Below are 24,104 nucleotides of genomic sequence, written 5' to 3' on the forward strand. Positions count from 1 at the left end.
TCTGCAGAGGCTGAACAGTCCCCTTATAAAACCACATTTAAATCCACTAGATCTGGATTTTTATTTGGATCAGCACCAAATTGCACACACTCACAAATATTGATCCCCTAAATGTGCTTGACTTTTGAAAATCAAGACCCACACATTAAATCCAGGGAAATTGGTCTTTATCTCACAATTCTTAAGACAGATCTACTCCCTAAATGTAATCACGTCTTTCTTGGCCCATTTCCCATCTTTCCACAGAGTTTTGTAGAAATGCAACCAACAGACGGGCGCAAAAACATATCCTCTTTATGCAGAGGCAGATTGTCATGATTTGTTATATCGGTGACATTAAAAGCAATGTTTGTCACTGTTGGTTAATGTGTATGGATGTGCTGTAGAGTCACAGCAAAAACAAACAACAATATCCCCCAGCTTGTATTCCAGCAACCATGAATACAATTACAATTTTATGATTCCCTACATTTTGCAGAGTGCCTGAGAGCCTCCCCCAGAAAACCTCCCCAAACCTGGTGAAATCAATAACAGCAGGAGAACGCATACACCAATAGTCAGGATGATTCATTCCAAAGCCAACATGTCCTCTGGATACATGGCACTTTGTCTGATTGTGCACACCATTGCTGGAATAATTATCTTTGTGGGTGTGCATACCAAATGTGTTTATCAGTGGAAGTCAGTGTATTGGATTTCCTATGTAACGCTTTATTGTGAGAGTGCAGGGCGTCAACATGTTGGTCAATCTTCTTGATAAAATGGTCTGTATTTGGTAAATGCTCTGTATTTATCTGAGTTTTTTTAGTCCTGATGGCCACTCAAAGTGCTTTCCAGTTCAGTTTATTGCCATTCATCCATTCATACACACTTTAATACAGTGCATCTGTGAGAAGCGCTTTTTCCTGAGGGGCAATTCGGGGTTCGGTTTCTTGCCCAAGGACACTTTAGCATGCAGATGGAGAAGACTGGGATCAAACCGCCGACCTTCTGGTTAGAGGACGACAGCTCCACCATAGACGTAGACAACTAATTCCTCATTAATTCATATCACACAAATTCCAGCATGAAATCATCCACAGAATCAAGAGCTGAGCCATGAGGTGGTGTCTGATATCCGATTTCCAAGCCACTCATTGTCTAAGTCAATTACACCATCATTAACAGTGGTGTCAGTTCAGTTAATGCTTTCATCTCCTCCAATAAATAAATTTTTCTCCAACTCACCCCCTAAATCTGTAGCTTTCTTCTATCCTCTCTCCTCCATGTCTCCTATACACAGCTCTGTTTTTCACTCTCAAACTAATTCCATTAGGCTTGCTCTACTTCTTCTGTTACTCTCATTAGATCTAAATATCCTCTAACAATCGATCCACCCACATGTTTCTTACTTCTCTCATGACACCTTCTCTGCCCAGAGAATTTCACACGTCTTCCTGCACAAGGAATATCTGCGATTATTCAATAATGCGATGATGATGTGACTTCAGTACCTCTAGATTTTCTGGAAGGAATGACGTCACGGGTGGTAACTCTTAACTGGCTCTAATAGACCAGGTTGTAGAACCCACTCCCTCCATGGTGGAACAGGTGGGAGACAGGAATTTAATTCCTCCATGTTACACTTGTAGGATGTGTGCAGGTCCACTGCTGTTAAGATCAAAATCCAATGAAGTCAGCGTGTTGCTTGCATTACAGCGGGAGAAAGCTGCCCAATGTAAAGAGGACAGAAATACAACGTCTGAGGATTTTCCTGAATTGCTGGAGGAATTTGTTGTCTCTTGGAGAAACAAACCAATCGGAGAGAAGCATCAGGTGGTGGGAAGTTCCTTGCTTGACTGAGAGGAGAGTCAGGTTCCCAATCAGTGGAGCATGAGGTGGTACGCTAGGATTTTATGTCAAAGTTCCTCCCTTAGGTCATATTTACCCAGCAGAGTCAGTATTTTCTGATGTGAGACCCAAACAGATGTCATGAGATGAGTGTAGGTTACTTGAGTGGCTCCTGTTCCCTGAGTGTCTCAACAGACCCCTGTGTGCTCCTTGGTGAGGAGTGGGTGAGTGTTTTTGATGATGTCAAGCCCCTTCACAGGGGAGGGCCTCCACCCTAGAGACACTGATACCGGCAGAATGAAATAGCAGCTTCTGAAGAGGTCACACTGTGGGTGTTTTCCAATGTCAGAAAGTCACTTCTCACCAATCAGAGAACTGAGGTTATGTTAGTAACCGCAAGTTTGTTCTCTTGTTCATGTGGTTCAGGATCTGCACTTCACTTCATAATGAAGTTGAAATCCCTTGGGGAATGCATCGTGAGTTTATACAATAACAATTTCCAATACACAGTGTTACAGGGAGTATTCTGCTCTGTGTTTATTGCACATTCATATTGTGTTAAACAATGAAACCATGATTTATAGATTAGCGGTACTCCTGCTACAAAAGACAATTTTCTCTTTGTCTTGTAATCTTCAGCACCGCTCAGCACTTCTTTTTAGGATCTTTCAGTGTGTGCGTGTCTCTACAATTTGCTCTCTGCTGAATGCATGTCCCACTTTTTATCTCCCACTTCTGCCTACCAAAGCATGAAGGATTCATACGAAAACAATGCATGCATGAAATTCAATGCATTTTGTATTTCTCCGATAACAGATATCTGTTTATTGTTTGCTCTGTTTATGTATCAAAGCTGAGTTGAGTCACTATTGCTATACCTTGACATTTAAAGCATGTTACTGTTGAAACATGGGGCGGTTTTAATTTGATTAATTTGATTTTTGAAAAGGAGAAAGAAGGTGATACAACGAGGAGCGACCAAAGGTAATTGTTGGATTAAGAGCTGCACAACTCACCTGCATGATAGCCATTTTTTAATGTCCTGTTGTTGTGTAGCACATGCAGCATGAAAACTGGTTGACTAACGTTTAAAAAATTCTGTCTGGTCTTATTACTGGACTTCCGACAAAGTAGCTGCTCAAGGAGAGTTTTTTGTGATATTAAACTGCACTAATACAAGTCATAACTGTAAGTCGATTTGTAGCATGAAGATGGAAATGATGTTACATGCATCTCAGCTACTGAACTTGCTCAAACAATTAGTGTTCCTAATTAAGCAATTAGCTAACCCATCTCATTAACTCCAAAAAGCTGCAGATTTTTTACTGAGAAAAATTATGTTTTTCTAAATTAACGAGATAATTTTTTTCAAAAAACAATTCATTCTTCTCTGATTTTCTGAATTAACAAAATAGTCTAGTGCATAATCCAGCAAGAGGTTCTCACTTTCATGGAGGCAAACATGTCCGGTTTTAATTTGGTTTAGGCTTGAGACATTTGATGATACTTGTGTCTTTAAGTGTCTTACCTCTGTGGACATCGTACTTGTAACAACACAGCACTGTTAGAAGGTTGTGTCTCTGGGTTGGGGCTGATATGCATAAACAAACGTAGCTTCTCTGCCGGTGAGAGCCTCTCGCCGGACTTTGAGGTATACGATTTTTATTTCTACACGTACACAGAAAAACAGCCCTGTTTTTCTAAATTAACTTGATAATATTCCTAGAGAAAAAAATTATCCACTATCTAGTTTGAATTAACGAGATAATTAAGCTCATTTTGAAAAGTGAGTAGTAAAAAACAGTAGAGCCAACACGCACCAATTAAGAGCACTCACCCCTTAATCCAACGCTTTATCTCACCTTGTTAAAGAAAGTAAAAAAAGATCCGTGGGTCGTGCCTCACCGCCCCACAAATTTCATGGAGATTAGTTCCATGGTGTTAAATAAACCCTACAGACAGGCAGATAAACAACCAAACAAACAACAATGGAAGCAGAACCTCCTTGGCGGAGGTGATCATCATTTGATGCCGCATGTGGATTACATCATCTGTACGTGATTTCTGTTTACCCTCAACCCCCCTCTCTCTGTCCGTAGACAAAGACATTAAAATGAGTCTTCAGAGAAAAAAATGTCTCATCTCCTTCTCCTTCGTCCTCTGCTCCCCTCTTCCCCCACCCTGCCCCTCTCCTAACGTTGCTATTACCCCGCTCTCCTTGTGTTACCTTGAAGGAGATTTCAGTTGTCATGGTGAAGCCGTGGGTGATGACGGGCTCTTCCTCCGTGGTGCGACCCTTCCAGCAGTCCAGTTCGATGCAGCGGCATCCAGACAGGAGAACCTGCTTGTACATCTCAACCGAGGAACTCCCTGCGAGCTGGCCAGCTGCAACAAACAAACACACGTACACAAAACAAACACACACACACTTCAGGTAACTGTTATATTGATTCTCAAAGTAACATGATGCCTGCAAAAGCACGTCCTCTCGCTTTCCAAGAGCTCATTAACCTCATTAGTTGCTAGCATGCAGCAAAAACAATGTAGCCGTCGTTATCTGGAGCTGGCAAATCTCATCGCCCTGTCACCATTAGCGAAGCAATTATCTCGTCACATTAGCACCATGCTCTCCTGCAACGGTGTCAAAGTGAGAGGCAGCTCCGTGTTGTCACTCTTCAGGTGGGTTCATTCATTTCCTGATACCTTTTTTCACATTCTTTTCCTCACTTTTTTTTTTGTTTTGTTTTCCTCTGATAGATATCCTTATCCGCCTCCCCATCAGAGATAGATTTTCTCGACTGAATTAGTCACAGTGTTGAACACGGTATGAAACACTGCTCTAATTTGCCAGAGATCAACAGGATCAACATGAATGAATAAGTTGCACAAGCTCTTGTTAGCATAATTATCATGGATCTTTACAAATACTGCAAGGGCAGAAACACATTCCGCTGAAAATACCTTTAGTAAAATTGTGTTTGTGAGAAGAGGAGTTCCTGTTTGTTTTTCTCATCTCCCAGGCTATGAGGCTGTGTCCATTAAAGATATTCAATTTTTTTTGATTGCCGGAGAAATTTGATCCACTTGAAAGATTCAGTGCTCTCCAGTTCCCACCAGAATAGATTTGAATAGATGAATTCTAATATCCATTGAAGGGAAAACGGTCTGTGTATTGTGCCTGCCATGGAGCCAGTTACTGTGACTACCAGTCTAAAGAAATATTTAACTCATGAATATCAATGAATTGAGTCCCATGGCATGACTTGATTGGATAACCTCTGGAGAGGTAATGCAGGAAAAGGGGGTCTGATATGCACCGGCGCATTTGATTGACTGACCTGCGAGGCATAAAGCAGGGAGTATTCACTCGTGCAACCGTAATTGTATTTCTAAATGAACAAATGATCTGTTCATGTGGAGACGAATAGAGGATGCTTGTGTGCAATAAATCAGGGGTAAAATTGTGTTGTGTGTGAATATGTAAATACAAACCTGACAGAGACAGACAGAGCTGCTTACATAAAAGATTTTTGGGACTTTGTGTTTGCTTTTACCTGTGAGGTATGTGTTGTGTGAAGAGTTGATGAAATAGTGGGAGAGGGGAAACGTCATGTCCTCACTCTGGTCCAGCTTCTCATGGGGGATGATACAGTTCTCCTCCCCGTTCAGATACTTGGCAAAGCCTTCGACTGAGATCTGACCTGCGTGAACACAACACAGCACACAAAACATTAAGTCTGATGTATTTTTTCTTTTAGGTCCAGACTTAAGGAATGAGTCTGGTGATGTTTAAAGGCAGTGAGGCAGCATTAAACAATAGAAGATGAAAAAGTAGCGGAAGCCTTACTGATCTCTCCACAACCAGACTTGATCAGGCTCTTAAGATTGCTGACAGTCTGTCAACACTGTTTTCATGTAAGGATTGTGATGAATGCTGTGCCTGACCTTGGTGCCCTGTCATTAATACAATCATGATATTACATTGGGAACGAAATTGACAAAATGTCAAACAAAAAGTATTTAGTGCGAAATCAAAACTAACCACATCAAATGTAAACAACGTAACAGAGACAGGAACCTTTTGAACTTGGTCCAGACTTGCAGGTGTAAAAAACGCCTTTTGCCATAAATAATAGATGAGTTGACAAACAAGTGTCTTAGTGTCCAGTAACTAATTTCCTATGACGAAGGATAGGAGCTACAATGCTATCAAATAAAAAAAAGTTTCACTCGGTCGTACAGGGTGACACAGTACAATGAAAACTGTCACTGTTATCTGTTTATTTTAAGTTGAACCCACATACATCGTGCTCCTGCACCATTTGCTTTTGTTTGGGTTGTGAGAAATGCGGTGGCAAGCAGCTTCTTTTCCAAGATTAAGATCTGCAGCACATATATAAATGGGCCTGGGGCTGAGTGCACGGACAGAGTCAGGAACTTGCCAGAAAGAAACTTTTTAAGTCTTGAACTTGTAATAGGATTTGCTGACAGTAACAAACGTTTAAAATATTGCCCGCCTTATCCTATAACTGAATGAAACATATGGTGCACCGTATCTGGTACCTGACTATGCGTGCAACTTTCCGAATACAGATCCTGAATATCCTTTGAGACATGTTCCCTCTTTAATACTTTATATATAATATATAACAAGAGAACCCACGAGTAAGTGTATAAGTGTGTGCACTGAGCTGTGTGAATGTACCGCATGTGCTGTCAGATAAGCAGGCGGAAGATTGTGTTCAATCCCTTTCAAAGGTTACATTACTAAAAATGTTCATAATCCCTAATTAAAGCGGCACTGAGCTTACATCTGTAGCTTGATTTAGTACAAAGCCTAAATCACCGTTTGCTAAAAGTTGTTCTGTCCTTGTTTTGATTCTACGTCAAGGTCACTTGTGTAAAGCGTCGCCTTTCTGCTGTCGTCAATGAGCTCATGTCTACTGAAAGTACTAGAGAAAAGGTAATTCGCTGACTAAATGAGTAAATCTCACATTTCCAACCAGACGGACACAAAATAAAACTGCCCATACCGGTGCACATCACCCAACACACCTGAGTGCACATCATCTAGCAGATGCCTCCACGTGAAACCAAAACAGCCCCTCACACAACCTCCTCCGCTCACATGCACGCACACACTCACTTGACGTCGTGCTAAATATGCGAAGTGATGCAAGCTCGAACGGGTGCAGCAGGTCCCTCCGGCCACGTTATGCTAATTCATGCGGCGCCGCCCTCTGCAGAGTTGTCGGACTAATTAACGCTGGCTGCTGTCTGACATCTGAGCTCAGTTGCACTCAGCGGGTTGCTCCCCGGTGACTACCTACGACCTCCCTTTACCAGGCGGAGGCCTAACCTCTGCAATAAAGACAGAGACGCAGCGTTTCCACGGTTTTCCCAGATGTTTGTAGGTCAAACAGAGGTGTTAACAAGCCGGGGATTTGGAGGTGTTATTCTAAAGGTGACATTTGTAAGGTGAATGTACATCCGACAGGAAGGGAATATGAAATATATGAATATGACACATTCAAGTGAAATAAAGAATTGGGTTTCGGTGACAGTAAGGAAACTGCAGTTGAAATGCAGAGCTTCCCGTCTAAAGTCACTTGAGATGAAAATGCAATGATGTGGTGTCATATTCTCTGGATGAATGTGTCTTGTTTGATTTTGCATTTTATTCATCTGCCTTCAAACAATGTCAGAATGCTTGAGTGAGCGTAGAATAAAGGCGTCAAAGACAATGACAGAGCACTGGAGAGATTAATGACAGGTGTAATAATGAATGATGGAAAACAGAGAAAAGAAGAATGAGTGTCAGACCTAAGGATTGTGCCTGTAGTCCACGTAAGGCTTCTTCAGTGAAATATAAAATCACATGTTTAGCATGCACAGAGCTACCATACATCTCTGCATATACAGTAAGACGAGTGTCCTTGAGAGAAGGCAAACGTGTGTGAATGTGATTGTTAATGTATGTGTGTGTGAAGGTAGCATGTGGAGCTCTGGACCACTCTGCAGAGCAGATGGCAGCACTTCCTCCGGCTAGATAAATACTTCACATGGGAGAATCTGTCACTGGGACAGAGAAGGGCACGCTTCCAGAAAGCCTGGGACAGGATGAACACACAGCATCACAGTGTGAGCACATCGCTGAAATCAGAGTCAAAACACTCAGCGATCAAACGGGACATCTGATCGGCTTTCAGTATAAAAAAGACTGAAACTACTTCAGGAACCTGCTGTTACTCATTCTGTCATACATTTGAGGAGAAGTAGGTGCTTCATTCAGAGGAGCAGCACTCAAGATCTGCTGCAGTCAGTTCGGGTCAATTTAGTTTCAGTGTAGCCAGTACTAAAATGTGCAAATGTGATCTGCATATTGATGATGCTCTGGGCAGTTTTTTGTTACAGAAACTGTCTCTTGCTGCACCAAAGATTAGCTTTCTATACTAAATAGCTAGTTCGCCATACAGTGATACATATATTAATCCATACACTGATGTGGGCAACACAGTGGTGGGGTGAGAAACACTGTCACATCAAGGAAGAATCCCAGTTCGGCCGGGTCCTTCCCATTGTAGTTTGTTCCTGTTGGGGTTTTCCCCGATTACGCCGGCTTCCTCCCACAGTCCAAAGACATGCAAATAGGGGTAAGGTTCATTGGAGTGTGAATATTGGTCTCTGATTCCCTATCCAAGGTCTTCACTGCCTTTAGCTGATTGTCAACTAGGACAGGCCCACGTAAAGTAATGCACTTCAGATCTACAGCACAGTTATGATGGTTTTGATGAACAGCTCAGTGCAGGTCAATCATCTCATGATCGACTGTCAGGCAATTGCTTCTGAAACAGACGCAAAGTGCTAATATTTTCCAAATCATATATTGTAGAGCACAGATGAAATATTGATCGAGAAGCTGAAGACATACAGTTTGCCATGTTATCAATAAAGCACAGATCTGTTTTGAATTACATTATTTTGGTGCTTTCTAGTCCATGATGAAGGCAATGAACTGACACAGTGTAACTAGCTATAAATTATATAGTTAGAAGTAGTATTGTCAACTTCATTACTATATTTTTTAAATGGTTTGGTCCAATATAATGGCAAAATTACTACCCAGCCATTTGTTAAGTTAATAAACATAATATGGTGTAAAGTAAGTAACCCCTTTTTGGCACATGTGTGTAGCAGGCTTTCCAGCAGAGATACAATTGGAATTGGCACATGCCAGACATTGATGTCTGATATGTGCAAAGTAATGTTCTCCAGTTTTGGAAGCTTCCAGTCTCCTGACAGTTCAGACAACATGAAAACACAAGATGTCCTGCAGTGTTGGATTCCCTTTCCTCCCCCATCCAGGTGGTTCATTAATTTGTCTGTTCCACTCCTGAGTCTCTAACACTGCAGCTAAAACTCTCTCTTTATTTACTTGTACACAAGTGCAGTTTATGTGAAGTTGTTTTAATTTGTATTCATATTGTTAGCTTGGAGTTTTAAGAGGTAGCTCGATGGTCTTAACAGCAAACACTGATGACTGCTACCTATGGTGACATCCCCCATTGGTTTGTGTGTCGACTTTGGCATTGTATCCATGCACCAATACATACTGATCTTTATTGTCTATTTTATTCTAAATGGGACCATAATTTACCACTATCATGCTGTATTGAATAAAACTTGAAAGGAAAAATGTTTACTGACGTTTTAAATCAAGCGAGAAGTTGCGTCATTTTCTCATAGAATTCTGTGCTGCTCATTTTCGAGATACTAGATGACAGTCACCATTACACATGCAAATGGACAAAGCACGAGCAAATATAAATTAAAAAAAATAATGCCGCCGCTTGAATTGCACATATGTCACAAATGCACTATTCAGAGAGGAGTCATGACTCAATGACAGCAACTACAGAAACAGTACAAGTTGCCAAACTTCTACTAGTTGCCTGGCAACTGCTCCCGCTGCTGTAGCCTTACATGACATATACAGAAATGAGAGTTATATCATTATATATATATGTGTGTGTGTGTGTGTGTGTGTGTGTGTGTGTGTCTGTGTGTTTGTGTGTGTGTGTCTGTCTGTGTGTGTGTGTGTGTTTGTCTAAATGTACAATCGTGTGCAGATAAGTTCATATACGGTCTTTGCTATATTTCCTATAAACCTATAAAACTGACCTTGCTGTGCCAGCGAAGCATTAGGTTCATATTTGTCCACCAGCTGCTGGACCTGTTCTGGTTTCAGAGGAGGATAGAGAATCTCATTCAGACGAGGGTCTCGCTGTTTATTGTTGATGAACTCTGTCATTTGCTCCACCGACAGGTATGGACGGTTCTTAGCCCCCCTGAGGAGAAGAGTAAAGATGAGAGAGAGTAGCGTGACTGGTGGGAATACAAATGAGTAATTAAAATGGAAAAGAGTTGTGGAGAGGAAAAGCGACTAACACGCAAAGGAGCAGAGGATAAAATGTTGTCTTGAGTAAATCATACAATTTGATTTAAACGTCTTTCATATCTCTGCCCGTTCCACTAAATTATCATCCCCATATCCTTATGGCTTTCTTGCCTTCTCACTTAACTGTGATTAAAATCTAGATTTATGACTCGGAGTGGTCAGAGTCGAGCTGGCATGCAGGCTCGGCTGATGGTCTGAGTCCCTCTAGGCCAAGGAGCAGCTCTGCTAACCCTGCAGCACATGGGGCCGTACAGTCAGACTCGAGGAGTGACGACCAGGGCCAATACAACACACTTCCCTGATCTAATTAACTACTTATAATTACTCTTAAGTGTCTTAAGCTTGCAAAGCCATATTGCTCCATCAAGGCTGGCAGCCATTATCTAGCTGCTGGTCTGAAAATAGCAACAGATGGTTGGAAGGTGTTATCAAATTAATCACTCTCACATTGATTCAAGTTTTTGACACAACTTGTAAAACTCTTGAGTTGGAATTTACATATTCTTTGGAAATTGTTAAAATTATTATCTCCGGGAAAGATTCCTAAATGGCAACTAAAGCCGTGTTCACACAACTTAACTTTCAAAGTTGTGTAGTTCACACTAAAACTAGACTTCCTTACGAGTGTTGCAGTCTGGCTTCACCCCGTTCTGTGCTCTGATTGGCTGGAAATGGCTGGAGATGTTGCCAAATCTGACTAGATGTCTAGCAAATTGAATATCTGATTGAAGTCTGCCACTTGTCTGGGACGCGTTGGTGAGCCTCTCTCATTGCATACGTAACACAACGATGCCAATCACGCAACAATCGTTGGCTTTTGTCTGCGACTTGCAAAAATTGTCGTAGAACGAAAATCGTTAAGTGTGAACTAGTCTAGTCTATAGAGAAACTTGGTTCTTACACATCAGAGAAGATGTGGTCCAGCTCAGATCGAGAGCAGATGTTGCTTAGGAACATGTCATACACCTCTGGAGTGAAGTCTTCCTGGGGGATGGAGTCATTCTACAGAAGAAGAAGAACAACAACATGGTGAGAACCACTGCACTGCATAGTAATGGGTAGAGACGTTGTGGAGGAACGACAAATATATAGTACATCTGCAATGCTGTGCTATCGAATACGATCACTAGTTCTCTATGGTATTGTTGCATCGTCGCTGTTTGTAATTTTAATTATTGTAAAAACTGTTTTCAGCATGATCTATGAGTGCTGAACCTTTAAAACAGGCAACTGAAGAGTTTTGCAAAGATAATTGGGTCTTGTGTGGAAATAAAATCTTTTTATTACAGTATCATACAAGACAGATCTGAAAACGGGATTCAATTTTTGTTTGAACTAGTTAGCCAACAACAATTAACAACAATGATAAAAACAACAACATGCGATATAATAATTATAATTATATAATTATTTCAACACTTTGGGGGCTTCGTTCTTGTATGAATCCGACTGACATTATTATTGAAATTATATTTCAGGTTGAGCCTTCCTTCAGATTGTTAATTGGGACATTCACTCCACAAACCTGAGTAAAGTTCCCTTCTGTTTAACCAGCATATGTCTACCCTACTTGCGTTTCTGGAGTAAAGATACATCTTTAATGCCGTGTTATGGGGCCTTCTGGGGGCTATTATACAGACATTCAGTTCAAACACAAATAATTAACAGGAGGCGACTTCCTGCAATTTGCACTTGGACTTGCATAAAAAAAAACTCTGGCCGCGAGGGCCTCTTGTGGAGCTATCAGAGCCAAACAGCCCTGATGAATTCCCAGTGAGTGTGCAGCACTGCAGCAGGCAATAGCTTTGTGTCGGCAAGGAACAAAAGCAGAACCAAGTGTTCTTCGAAGGAGGTGGGAGGGAAGAAGATCAGGAAGGATGCCCTAGGGAGGATGGAGGTCAAGCCCCGCTGAGACTCAAGGACTCATTCTGAAGAACCTTGGTGCGAGCTACCATGTGTATATGCACTGTTCCCCTCGTGAGTTTGAGGGATTAACAGCGGCACCATTTAGCTGTAATCACTTGCGCATCGGAACAACAGCAAATCCCAGCGGGCCTTTATACAGAGACATGTTTTTAAATCCTGCTCTTTGCCTGTGCTAATTACGTACAGTTTGGTCTGTGTGACAGCGTGTGTGTGTGTGTGTGTGTGTGTGCATTTCATTATGTATTAAATCTGTTTGTATTAAGAGGCCATTTAATACAGCTAAGGTGTGTGGGTGTGTGACTATATGTGCAGATGTTTTACTATGCACTCAGAACTGCATTAAACTGCATTTCCCACTACCCAAGATGTAAATTGCTTGCTACTGCTGGAATACAGAGACTTTTTGCTCTATTGGAGGGACTGCTGACACCTCTATGCATGAGGGGGCAGCTTCTCTCTAGTGATAGCTGAGAGAGGTACAGATAAAACTGCTTTTGTCATCTCTATTGCTCCCTCCGGGTCTATTTGTTTCATTACAACCAAAGCTAAATCAGTTCTGAGTGGGAAGTCATGCAGGCATCCAGAAAATAAGACTCCAAACAAATGAGCAAAAGCAGCAATCATCTGCTGTGTCAGGAGAGTAGAGAGCGAGGCGAAGGAAGAGGTGACATACTGATGGATGGATGGAGAAGATGAAAGAGCTGGGCGATAAGACAGAGGAGGAGGTACGCGAATGGGGGTGGGTTCGGCGACAAGAGGAAACACAAGGAGACGGCAACACTGAAAAAAGACATTTAGTATTTTCGGTTACTCACTCTGCCAGCAGGGAGGTTGCAGTTTTCCAGGGCTGTCTCCACTCGCTTCCTGTCTGCTGAGAACACCCTGAAGATACTGCGGGGACACAAAAACAAACTTGGATGAGCAATCACAGAAAAACCACACAGGCAGAGGAAGGTTTCCCGCTGAGTCTCTGTGTCAAACTGTTGAATTTACCGCAGCTTTTAATGGACACTTATTAAGGATATTCTTAATAAGAAGAAAACTCATGAGCCGCAAACTCAAATGACAGGTGGGTGAGGAGAGAATGCAACCACTAACTTCAGAGAGGAAATAAAGGCCTTTTACGGAAAAAGGGTGCAAGAAGAATAAGAGGGTAGCTGTTCAAAAAGGCAAACATAACAAACACTAATGCAGTCTGTGGCCCCTGCATTACCATCCGTCCTGAGAGATCCGATTACAAGAGGACAGCGTGAAGTTAAACGCTTGACACCTGGTATTAAAATACATCCTGAATGTGTCTCTTGTGACCACTTGGGATTCTGCAATCAGTCTGTGGGTGAAGAGAGAACGCCACCAAAAATGCCTATTTGAAAAAGTGATATCTGCAGAATAAGAAGGTAGATGTACAGGAAGGAGCAATTATAGTCTGAGAGAATCGATCAGAAGTGGACAGCGCTGAGTTCGTCTGGTCACACCTGCTATTAAAATGTGTTGCCTGTGATCAGAGACCACTTACCCGCTGAAGATGCATATCAATGCATACATACCTTTGTGTTTACAGCTGAGTTTGCTAATGTTTGTGTGTGTTGGTGCGGGCGAGAGATAGCGAGAGAGAGGTGGAGAGAGGGCGCAGTCAGGAGGGGCTGCATGCAGCTCAACTATAGAATAAGCTTCTACCCAATCGGGTAAAAAAAATAAAGAAATCATGTGTCGATCAGTGTTGATATTGTGATAATACTTTTGATTAATTGTGAAACTGCAGCGAGTTCTAGGATATCCTTCACATTTAGATCTGGTCCTCTTAGTGGAAGACGGAGGCAAAGCTATCCATCAACCTTACCTAGCCGGGTTGAACGGCTACCATCTTATCATATTTGAGGAAAAGGGAGGCCGCATAAAACTTGTTGAAACTGTTATGGAAAGGTGTTGTTTTCACTTTAAGTGCAGTTCAAAGGCTGCTACTGTGTCATACTGAGAGCACTTCAAATATTGGGAGCACACACTAAGTAAATGAGTGAGATAAACGCATCTCAGCAAAGGTGAGTCATGTGTGCACGCACACACTGTGAAACATAATCACTGCAGGAACATTTCATTATCAAATATGAATGGTATGTGTAATATATGCAGAATGAACAGCTTGGATTACTTCTGCTCACAAACATCTTAACTCCAGATGGCACATACATAAAAAATGTATGATGTTTGCAATTTTCCAGATACACAATATACCCCCAAACGCACATATGGAAATGAGCTCATAAAGTTGCATCCACAATCTTGTCATTTATTATCATCATTGTCGTTATAACATAAGCGTGTCTTAGATGGTACTTGTAATTCCACAAATCGAATTTCATCAGTCGTAAAATTTGTGTTTACTTAATATATTTCCAACTTCAGGATTCATGCGGCGCAGCCATCAAATGATTGCTGCTCTGTGAAAGCTGTGCATCTCCAGTGTCACATTTTCAAGAGGAAAGAAAAACTGCCTTGTTTACAGGTTTTTGACAATACATTTTTCATATAATCCTCTGGGTTTTTGAATGATTTATTTTTCTTTTGAAGATACGTGGACGGTGAAAACTCGGCTGTCCTAACTCATCTGTCATGAGTGTCTACGTGTGGTTGGGGTGGCTATTCTCTGTTTTTTTCCAGTGTATATAGACAATAAATGCGATTTATGGCGATAAACTCCTGTGCTGTTGCGGCTACCGCGGGTTGTTTAGGTCGGTTCCCACCGGCCATATAGCCTGTTGTAATTACATGCAGGGGTATCCATGAGCACATATTGTATGCTCGGTGGGAGGGCAGAGTCAAGCTGACATTAGTCAAGCTGACATGTCCTCCCAGCTAGGAGGTTAATTCCCTAAACGGCAAGGAGTGTCTCTCTGCCTCTCAGCGCAGACACCCACTGCTTTCCTCTGCCGCTCGGAGGGGAGGTTATCGCCCAAGTTCACTGTTGCCTGCCCGAAAGCTCAACCTGACTAATGGAGATGGAGGGAGTACGAGCTGATGACAAACTCCCGGATAAGTCAAACGGAAACTTATATTCACAAAACACACACACAAGGAAAGTCCTCACACACGCTGGCACATTTGGAGATGAAGCTAGTGACTAGTCTGCATCTGGGAACTGTGGGAAAGTGTTTGTCTGTGACGAGAAGGGAAACATGGAAACATCAGCTGTCAAACAACCAGCTGTTTTTGTTGCCAGCTGTCGCACGCATGCATGCACTCACACAAACACACACACACACACTCTGAGAGTCTCTCACAGTGTCCCGTAACTTCAGAGGACATTACACTGACTTACATTGATTTCCTGGAGACCTACCTGACCTCTAACATAAACCATAGTCACTACTTGCCTAACCCTAACCTTCACCTAAACCTTAAATGTGCCTTCACTTTAAAATTCAATGATTTGTGTTATGGGGACTACTTGCTTTTTGTGAAAATAAGGGCGACAAGTCTTCATAATGAAACTGTGTAAACAGATTTACATTATCTGGAAAAACCCACCCACATACACACAAGCACCCACACCCACACCCACACACACACCCACATACACATTTTGCTGCAGAGCTGAAGAGCTGTGGGAAGACTACCAGAGGGATATTGTGACAACAAAAGGGAGGGGTAATGTATTCTAATAAATGCACACACGTAGACACAGAGAATGTGTGTAGACTGAAGCGTACACACACACACTGAGAGTGACGAGGGAAGGCAGAGGGAGCTATGTGTTGATCAAAAGAGCAGCGCGGGTGGCAGGGGAGAGGAGGATGATTCACACACTTACTTCTTGACGGGGATTCGCCCCTCTGGGTTGAGCTGCAGCTTCAGCCGAGTGTATCTGCATTGGACAGAGCACATACGTCACACAACATGTAATCAGCAGTTTGTAATACTTGTTTGTGTGTGTGTGTGTTTATGCTTGAGTTTACAAGTGTGATTTATGCAGAGAACTATGTGCCATGTGTGTATATGGGTTTGAAGTACATGTATCCCTGTAATAAAAATTACAATCACACCCAGCGACTGACTGCATGTGTCTTCTTCTCTACGCATACCATGCATATTCGGCCATGTTCACATTGCATGTCGATTTGTGGCTTAACCCTGGAAGTCTTGCATTTGCAGCAGCGAGCCATGCAGCAGCAGCAACACAGGCAGCGCAGCCCGGGCTATAAATAGCTTAGCTGCAACAGGAGCCATCATTACAGGCTGGGGCTTTAAGTGGCTGCTGGCTAATAATTAATATCCATTACAGCGGCCACTTCATAGGCCATGGGCAAAGTCAACGATGACTGTAATGGTTAACGGGGCCAGAGTGGGCTTTCGTCTGGAGCATTTCTTTTCTCCAAAAAGAGAGAGAGACGAAGAGAGAGCTAGTTGACCACAGATGACATCACTAAAGCTGCACGTGGGAGTAAAGAACTTGAGGTTGAAAGCAAGGTAAGGAAAGAGGAAAAGCATGGGGGATAAGAAAAAAAGGGAGTGAGCTAAGTGTTTCTTCATACCCTCATCCAACTTACAAGTGCCTGTATTATTCATTTAGACGAGAGGGGGGTAAAACCGATTACTTACATCAGTCTCCTTTCCTAGTTATCTCACTGCTTCCTCTGTCTCTGCTCTCCCTCTCTGGTTAATTCTTACCAAGAAGGTCAGTTTCCATTTCAACTATAATTATAGGAAAACTTATTTGTGCACATCTACAAACCTAGCATGAGATGAAATGCAAAACATGTACATGTTCATCCTGATATATGCAGAGCAATTCCAAATGCAATCACTGATGCTCAAGGCTATGTAATTTAAGGAGTGTCCATATTCCTGCTGCATTGATCTTTTGTATCAAGCAGCCATTCTCAGACACACTGGGTTCTGCTTTGTTTCCTGCTGCTGGGAACAGTGCCAGTTTACGCCGCTTCCCGTCCTCTCCCCAAAAAAATTGAATCATGGCCTTAAGAGCCAGCGATGAGAATTAACCACATGCAGAGGAACATCAACATCACTTCAGGGACGAGGCCTCCTCATGCTGTGGTGGTGGTCCGACATAGAAGAGCCTTATTTGTAAGCAGCTAGCGCACAGCCACCGCTGCTGTGAGCAACCAGCGTGACTGCGAAAACCTGCCCTATTCAATTCCATCCAACTCTCCGTGTACCGTGTGGTCGATGGCCACTTTTATTGTCTCATAACTCAATTAGGCTCCTCAGGGTGTGACTTAATGGCTTCTGTTCGCTGATAAACATCAGACAGCTCGGCTCCGATTTGTTACCAGACAGAGCAGATTCTCGAAAATTCATATTTGTGGTCCCTCTACATCAGCTTCGCTCACTGCACATATAGATAATCGGCTGTGGACCACAGAAAAGTGTGTTTGCTACAATTAAAGAAGCTGGTACTGGACAAAGAACCATTCATGAGAGCTAGGCATGATTTACATACAGTAATAGGCTGGGATGGAGGAATGTCGCTCCAATGAGCTACAGCAGCATATGCATGCACATAATGTGCATACACCCTTGCACTGGGAGGCAGATAAGCGTGAACAGAGTCCAGTTCACAAACTAATACATGTTTCTAGCTGTTTTGTTTATCCTCCCCCTCCTTCATTCCTTCCTGCTTGTTTTTCTCCCCTAACTCTCTCCATCGATGTGAGGTGAAGTGACCTTTATAAAGTCGAACCCTCGGGCTGCTCGGCGGAGATGCGAAAAGCAACTTCAATTCTTACCTCCTGTACAGTACATGTTTACTGGGGTGTATATGTAAAGGTTACTGTGTGCATATTTATAATGTTTTATAACGTTTATAACTTTATAACTTATGTGCGTGTTGCATAGAGGGGGGGGGTTGGAAGCACTCATCTGGCTTATCAGTCAGTCATACGTCTCTTTTACATAGCACGTCTCAATTCCTCTTATGTAAATTATAATACAAAACTGTCGCGATGCTGGTGATTGCTGCCATTTTTTTTTTGGTGTGTAGCAGATCTGATTTTCATATTCATATCAGGGTTTGGTGATTTACATTTTTCATATGACTGTGTGTGTATGTGTGTGTGTGTGTGTGTGTGTGTGTGTGTGTGTGTGTGTGTGTGTGTGTGTGTGTGTGTGTGTGTGTGTGTGTGTGTGTGTGTGTGTGTGGAAAACATACGCTTTCTCAAGGCAGGCCTCCCTGGACATGTTCTGTACCAAAAGGTTAGATGCCAGGTTGAATAGCTCCTCCGCCCATTCCTGCAGTAAATAAAACAAATAAAGACACACACACACACTCACAGTACTTAGTCCTCATCTAATTAGATGTTGATAACTGCTGAGAGGCTAAATGTGTTACTACTGTCATATGTCGAGAACGAATAAAGACCTTAGCTCATACACGTAGGTATGCAGGTCATTTTTATTTGAACACAGAAAACATGGTAGCTTTCATGTTGAGTCTCATCTCTATCAAAGTCTATCAAAACTATGGAAGACTCAAGGAATAAATGAGAAAGTCTTACGTCATGTATGTTCATGATCTTTAATATAGGGAAGTTTAGACAATTTGTGTTCTGCAGCCTTTTCTCCTTTTCTGTTTTGTATACAAAAAGATCCTTTTTATTTAGTTGAAACCCCGTCAAAGTATTTTCGGGGGGAATGTTACTGAATTGATCAAAGAGTAACAAGGTTTTCATCCAGTATCAGATATTGTCTTAAATAGCTCATTATACAGGGTGGTTTCGGTGTGTGTTTTTTAAGCAGGGTTTTTACCTTAGCTATCTCCTCTTGGAACGCCATGAAGTTCAGGTAGGTGATGTTGACCATGTCGGGGCCACTCACCACCGTCAGCATCCTGTTCTCCATCTTCCCCGCCATGGTGCTGACATCCAGTAGCTCACGCAGCTTGGCTTCCTTTAACAATGAAAACACACACACACACACTTTTAAAACCGTGGATGATACCTCAGCCAACCTGCATCTCGAACCTAGCAGTCCAAACAAAACCTCCATCTGTTGAATGGAAAATGACATTAAACAGACCATGGAAAAGACAAGCTCTGCTTTTTTTGAGGAAGTCAGAGTCAGTACTGCTTTGTGTCACAGCAGTTTGGTCTCATGTTGTTTCAAAACAAAAAATACCCTCTGAATTCACTGAGGTGAAACAAAACCTGTCAGGATTTTGGAGTTCGAACCCCTTGTCTGGCTGCTGATGCGAGTGATTAATGAGAGGTCAGCAGATGTGAGAGGAGCAAGGTGAGCGGCTTCAGTCCCTGTGGATTTTAATGTGACTTGCAAGTTTCATATCGGAGGAGGACACATGGAAGGTTAAGCAGCAGTATGATGGGAGTTATTTAACAGGGGTTGGGGGCTTAGAACTGATAATAAAAGAATGATACTGGCGGTAGAAAATTTAGTTTTTTAGTACAACTTAACAAATCCTGAGAGATAACACTTTCCAAATTTTCTTTTTCAACTTGTTTCAGTGAGAAAATCCTCCAATCTTATTACACTTTCATTTTAACTGTGGAAAATGGTACAGAGGAATGGGAGACAGATGGACGGATGGATGAAGTACAACCAGGAAACATAATGCTTCGGGCCACTGGATTCACTGAGCTGAAGATCTGTCATGCAGATATTCTTCTTGCTCAGAAAGAGTTTTAATCACAAATCCTGAGAATCCTGAGCAGAATGGGTCTCCAACCTAAGCAATGCATTTTTCTGATCTAAGTCCCCCTGAAACCTTTAAAGGGACTCTTACCTTTGTTGCATTTGAGAATTACAGCACATTCAAATCATCCCGCCTTCCTCCAGTGCCCCACCCCCTCGTTCCCATCCGCGGTGTTTTTTTGAAGAAACTTTATTTACAAGCAGACTTACAATCTACTGCCTCCGCGCACGCACGTGAGTTTTTGTTTACCAAAGCAATGGATTCGGTAAGTTATATACATTTACATTCACATGCCTTGATGACGCGGGCCCGAATGCGCCACAAGAAGCAGACGGAAAACCTGCATTTCCATGCAGCAAACAGACAGGTCTGTAGGCCAATAAGGTCCTTCGGTCCGAAGAATTTTATTGGTTGAAGTTTTCACTAAATATTATGAGAGTGAAATAATTGTTTGTTTTTACTCCTGGTGGGTCTGTCTTGCATTTTAGAGTGTCATTACCTTATTAATACCAATTTAACCTTATCCAAAAAAAGTGTAAAAATGCAACAAAGGTAAGAGTCCCTTTAATGCTGCAGATTCAGCAGTTTGAAAGTCTGCTGTAAGAACTCTGTTGTCTGTTGTTACCAAACACTCGGTGCTGGCAACATTCCAGTTTACACAGAGATACAAAAAAAAACTATTTGTACACAGGGGAGGTATTGTCTGAGGAAAACTAAACCAAACAAATTTTAGCAAATATACATTTAAGCAGCACTTCTTTGGTGCGAACCATATAAAAAAAAAATACAGTGCCTTCGAGCTGTAAGAGAGGAATAATAATGATCCTTTTCTCTCCTTTGCTGCCCAGTATGCTGGAAGCATACAAAATGGTTGCTCTGGCTTAATTAACACAACAAAAAAATCCCTGTAAAGGATTTTGCAGCGAAAGCAAATGAGCTCCCGCTAATTTAACCGATCAAACAAAGAGCATTGTGTCCTGTGTCACGCTGATAAATGTCCTCTACACGTCCCTCACGCCCCCCAATCAAATTGTGCAGCTTAGTGGCGCCCATTAATATCATGCTGAACTTTTCTGAGGCAATACATTTCCCTTATTATCCCGTATTGAAGGATCTGTCCCTTCTGACAGTCTGTCTCTGTGACCCCCTTTTACACAAGCGTTCACAATTTTTACGTGGGAGCTAGGATAGCTAAAAAGGAGCGATAACTACCTGCACAATCTTCATACTGAAATATTACAAGTTTTCACTCAGTGAGAGATTTCCAGTTTAGTTTAAAACTGCTTTCAGATATGTCCTGAACTCCAGATAATAAGATGCGCTATGCGAAAACACAAATGTCTGTGTGCCGCGGACATTCCCTGAGGTTCCTCCTGTCAGCCCCCTAGTAAAAGTAATGGATAATGTCCGAGTGAGAGAACAGCAGGAGATTATCTGTAAGATTTGGATGCAAAACGGAAAAAAAAAAATACATATTTATATATATCACGGGATGAAAAAGAGAGGCCATTCATGTAGAAGACCCCAACGAAGATGTCAACTTGGAATGACAACGAAATCTCGATTGTGCAGATATTTTCCAGAGGTCATGTCTGGCTTTACAAGGTCCAAGGCTTGACCATCAACCCGTTTTATACAAATGACATATTTATGGGAATCCATCACTGTCCACTTATGTATTCAGAATGCCACCGGTTCCATCAATCATAGCATAAAAAGCCACTTTCAATTTGCTACCACACAATGTGCAAGTAGCCCTTGAGGGATGTCTTGGCAGTTTGCCGAAGATGAAAGCCATCTGAGAACAGAGGAGATGACAGTAAGATGCATATTTCATTCATTACAATGCCGGAACGTCAGAACAATTTGATAATGTTTTGATGCTACTTGTAGCTATTAGCCAAACATACAGCTCTGCTCCTCGTAAGCCGTCAGAGCGCAGGGCCGATCCCAGGAGGAAGCTGCAGGCACTCTCAGAAATATAAACCTGAGAGAGATCAGCAGGTTTATGTTGGAAAAGGACTTTGTTGGAAGCGAAACGAGGAGAGTAGAGGAGAGGAGAAAAGTCAAAAGGAAAACCGTGAAAAGAGAGGCACAGAGGAGAGGGCTGCTCAGCCATGTGAGTGAAATGTAATTTGTGCTGGTGCATTGTGGGAGCTGTTGGAGGCACGCCTGATGTCCCAGTTACCACAAACATGGGTGAAGTAGAGCCAAACAAGTGAAGGGTTGGATGGTGTTTGGAAATGATGGTGTGGTTGAAGGGAGAGGATGTTTTCTTTAAAAGTTCATTTAGATTTTAGTTTCATGCTTTTGAACTTGTGTATTAGCTTTCACATTTCCGTCTTGTTTTCATCAGGAACATGTTAATCTCATTTTGTCTACATTCTGCAGTGCATTTTGATGTTTCTAAGTCTGCCACCATCTTTGTGTGCAGTTACCGTGGTTACCGGCGTCTCTCCCATGGCGTCCATGTCCCTGCTCTGCGGTAGCACACACTGAATCACCTCAGTAAATCCAGTTAGCATTTCCAAACTGTCGGTTTCAACAGAACCACTCTCGCTAATGTAATTTAGTACAGTTCTTCCTGCTAGCCCAGCATCACTGCAGCTACGTTCTGTTCACTGCAGAGCAGTTAGTCATCGGGCAACTGGATTTTGTAGGATTTTTTATCTGTTTCTTCAAAGAACAATTCATGTCCAAGACAGAAAAAATCATTGACAAACACTAATCATTAGGTGTGTCTTATTAATAGTAATGTGGAAACTGTTTGAGGCTACTAATCAGACCATATAATGTGGGATGCCACTGTTGCATGAAGCTTGTTGAATAAGGCCTTGCACTAAAACATGTCTATTGGACCGCCGTTGCCATTATTCTTCAAATACTTTAACGATTTCCATTAACTTGCTGGAAGGATAGGAAACAGTCCAAGAAAGAACCCAATTTTTTAATGTCCACGTCAGACTTCCCAGGGAATTCATGGATCTTGATGAAAAAAAATCTGGCACAGAATGTGTAAAACCTTGTGTGTAATTTGATTGAATTTAAGCGGACAGGGTATTCCTCTTCTGAGTGCCATTCTAGTATTAGTCTTTTTTTTTGTGTGAAAAAAGTTGTCTAAAATATCATTCTAGTTTTCATAAGAAATGTATTCACAACAAACTTCACTTCACAAGTTCAGAGCCCTTCGACAACATAGCTGTGGACCGCTGATGTGAATGTCAACTGTTTCCACATAGTGTATACAAAGTGTGTCACGTAGTGTGTATCCAGGCTTGTGAGCATGTGTTTGCTCAGGCATGCCAGCAGCTGCACTGTGTCAGTACGAGAACTCTCCTCGGACACTTAGCATTCAGGTGGAGCCGCAGCCTGAAGTAATACAGACTTCCTCTTCCTGCTTTTAAGTTTGTCACAAGGCTGTATCTGTCACCAGCCATGCACTCAAACCGTGTCACACTCTGCTGGGCACAAGGAAAGGGATTCAGATTGGCAGAGAGAGGCAAGACACACCTCAAGTCTTTAACACCTGCAGCGGGTATCTGTCTTAACTCAAACACCCTCTCGCATAAACCTTGGACCTGGTCACACAATCGTAAATACACACGCATGCACATACAAACAAACACACACACACACACACACACACACACAAATCACAGCAGAGTACATAATATTGCACAAACAGTCATATGTGTGCATAAACACACAGCAGAGGGACATCAGATCAAGGGGAATGTCAACATGAATGATTGATGATGAACCAACTACCTACACAGAGGCCACTCAACGCTTGCCTTTAATATACTGCATCACAGATTTCTAACTATAAATCTAAAACTGTGCTCAATGCACGCAAAGCTGAGATGCTGTGATGATGGGAAATCATAAATCTGGAGTTCTCTCGCATTAACCACAGGGATCCAGCAGCAGAATTTGAAATATGCAAACTGTGCTTCTGCCGAACAGATGATGCTTCTTCACAAAAGGAGCCGATGATTCTTAGTTTGGACAAGTGGAAGAAGTAGTGGAAATATTTCATATTTTTTTGTATTATTAAGGGCCTCTCTTGGAATAAAACAAAATGTGCTGAGGCAGTTGAAATAATTGATTAGGTGTCATGGACAGTTACTTTAGTAAGCGAACAGTGCCGAGTTCAGAGAAGGTTCTGCTGGTGTACAAATGGATGTTGAGGTTTCTTCAGAGGTCGCATGTGAAGAGGTTTTGTTT

General features: G+C 42.1%; 1 protein-coding gene across 1 annotated transcript in view; it reads right to left on the reverse strand.

Annotated features, from left to right (window-relative positions):
- LOC133024427 (1-phosphatidylinositol 4,5-bisphosphate phosphodiesterase beta-1) overlaps positions 1–24,104 on the reverse strand; it is a 108,316-nt gene that overhangs the window by 28,495 nt on the left and 55,717 nt on the right. The window contains exons 4-11 of the mRNA XM_061091531.1: positions 18,977–19,117; positions 18,381–18,460; positions 16,023–16,076; positions 13,030–13,105; positions 11,190–11,290; positions 10,012–10,178; positions 5,385–5,531; positions 4,058–4,215 (exon numbers count right to left, since the gene is read on the reverse strand). Of these exons, the coding sequence (XP_060947514.1) occupies positions 4,058–4,215; positions 5,385–5,531; positions 10,012–10,178; positions 11,190–11,290; positions 13,030–13,105; positions 16,023–16,076; positions 18,381–18,460; positions 18,977–19,117 (924 nt within the window). The remainder of the gene's footprint in view (positions 1–4,057; positions 4,216–5,384; positions 5,532–10,011; positions 10,179–11,189; positions 11,291–13,029; positions 13,106–16,022; positions 16,077–18,380; positions 18,461–18,976; positions 19,118–24,104) is intronic.

This window comes from Limanda limanda, chromosome 18 (assembly GCF_963576545.1).
Source record: "Limanda limanda chromosome 18, fLimLim1.1, whole genome shotgun sequence".
Classification (NCBI taxonomy): domain Eukaryota; kingdom Metazoa; phylum Chordata; class Actinopteri; order Pleuronectiformes; family Pleuronectidae; genus Limanda; species Limanda limanda.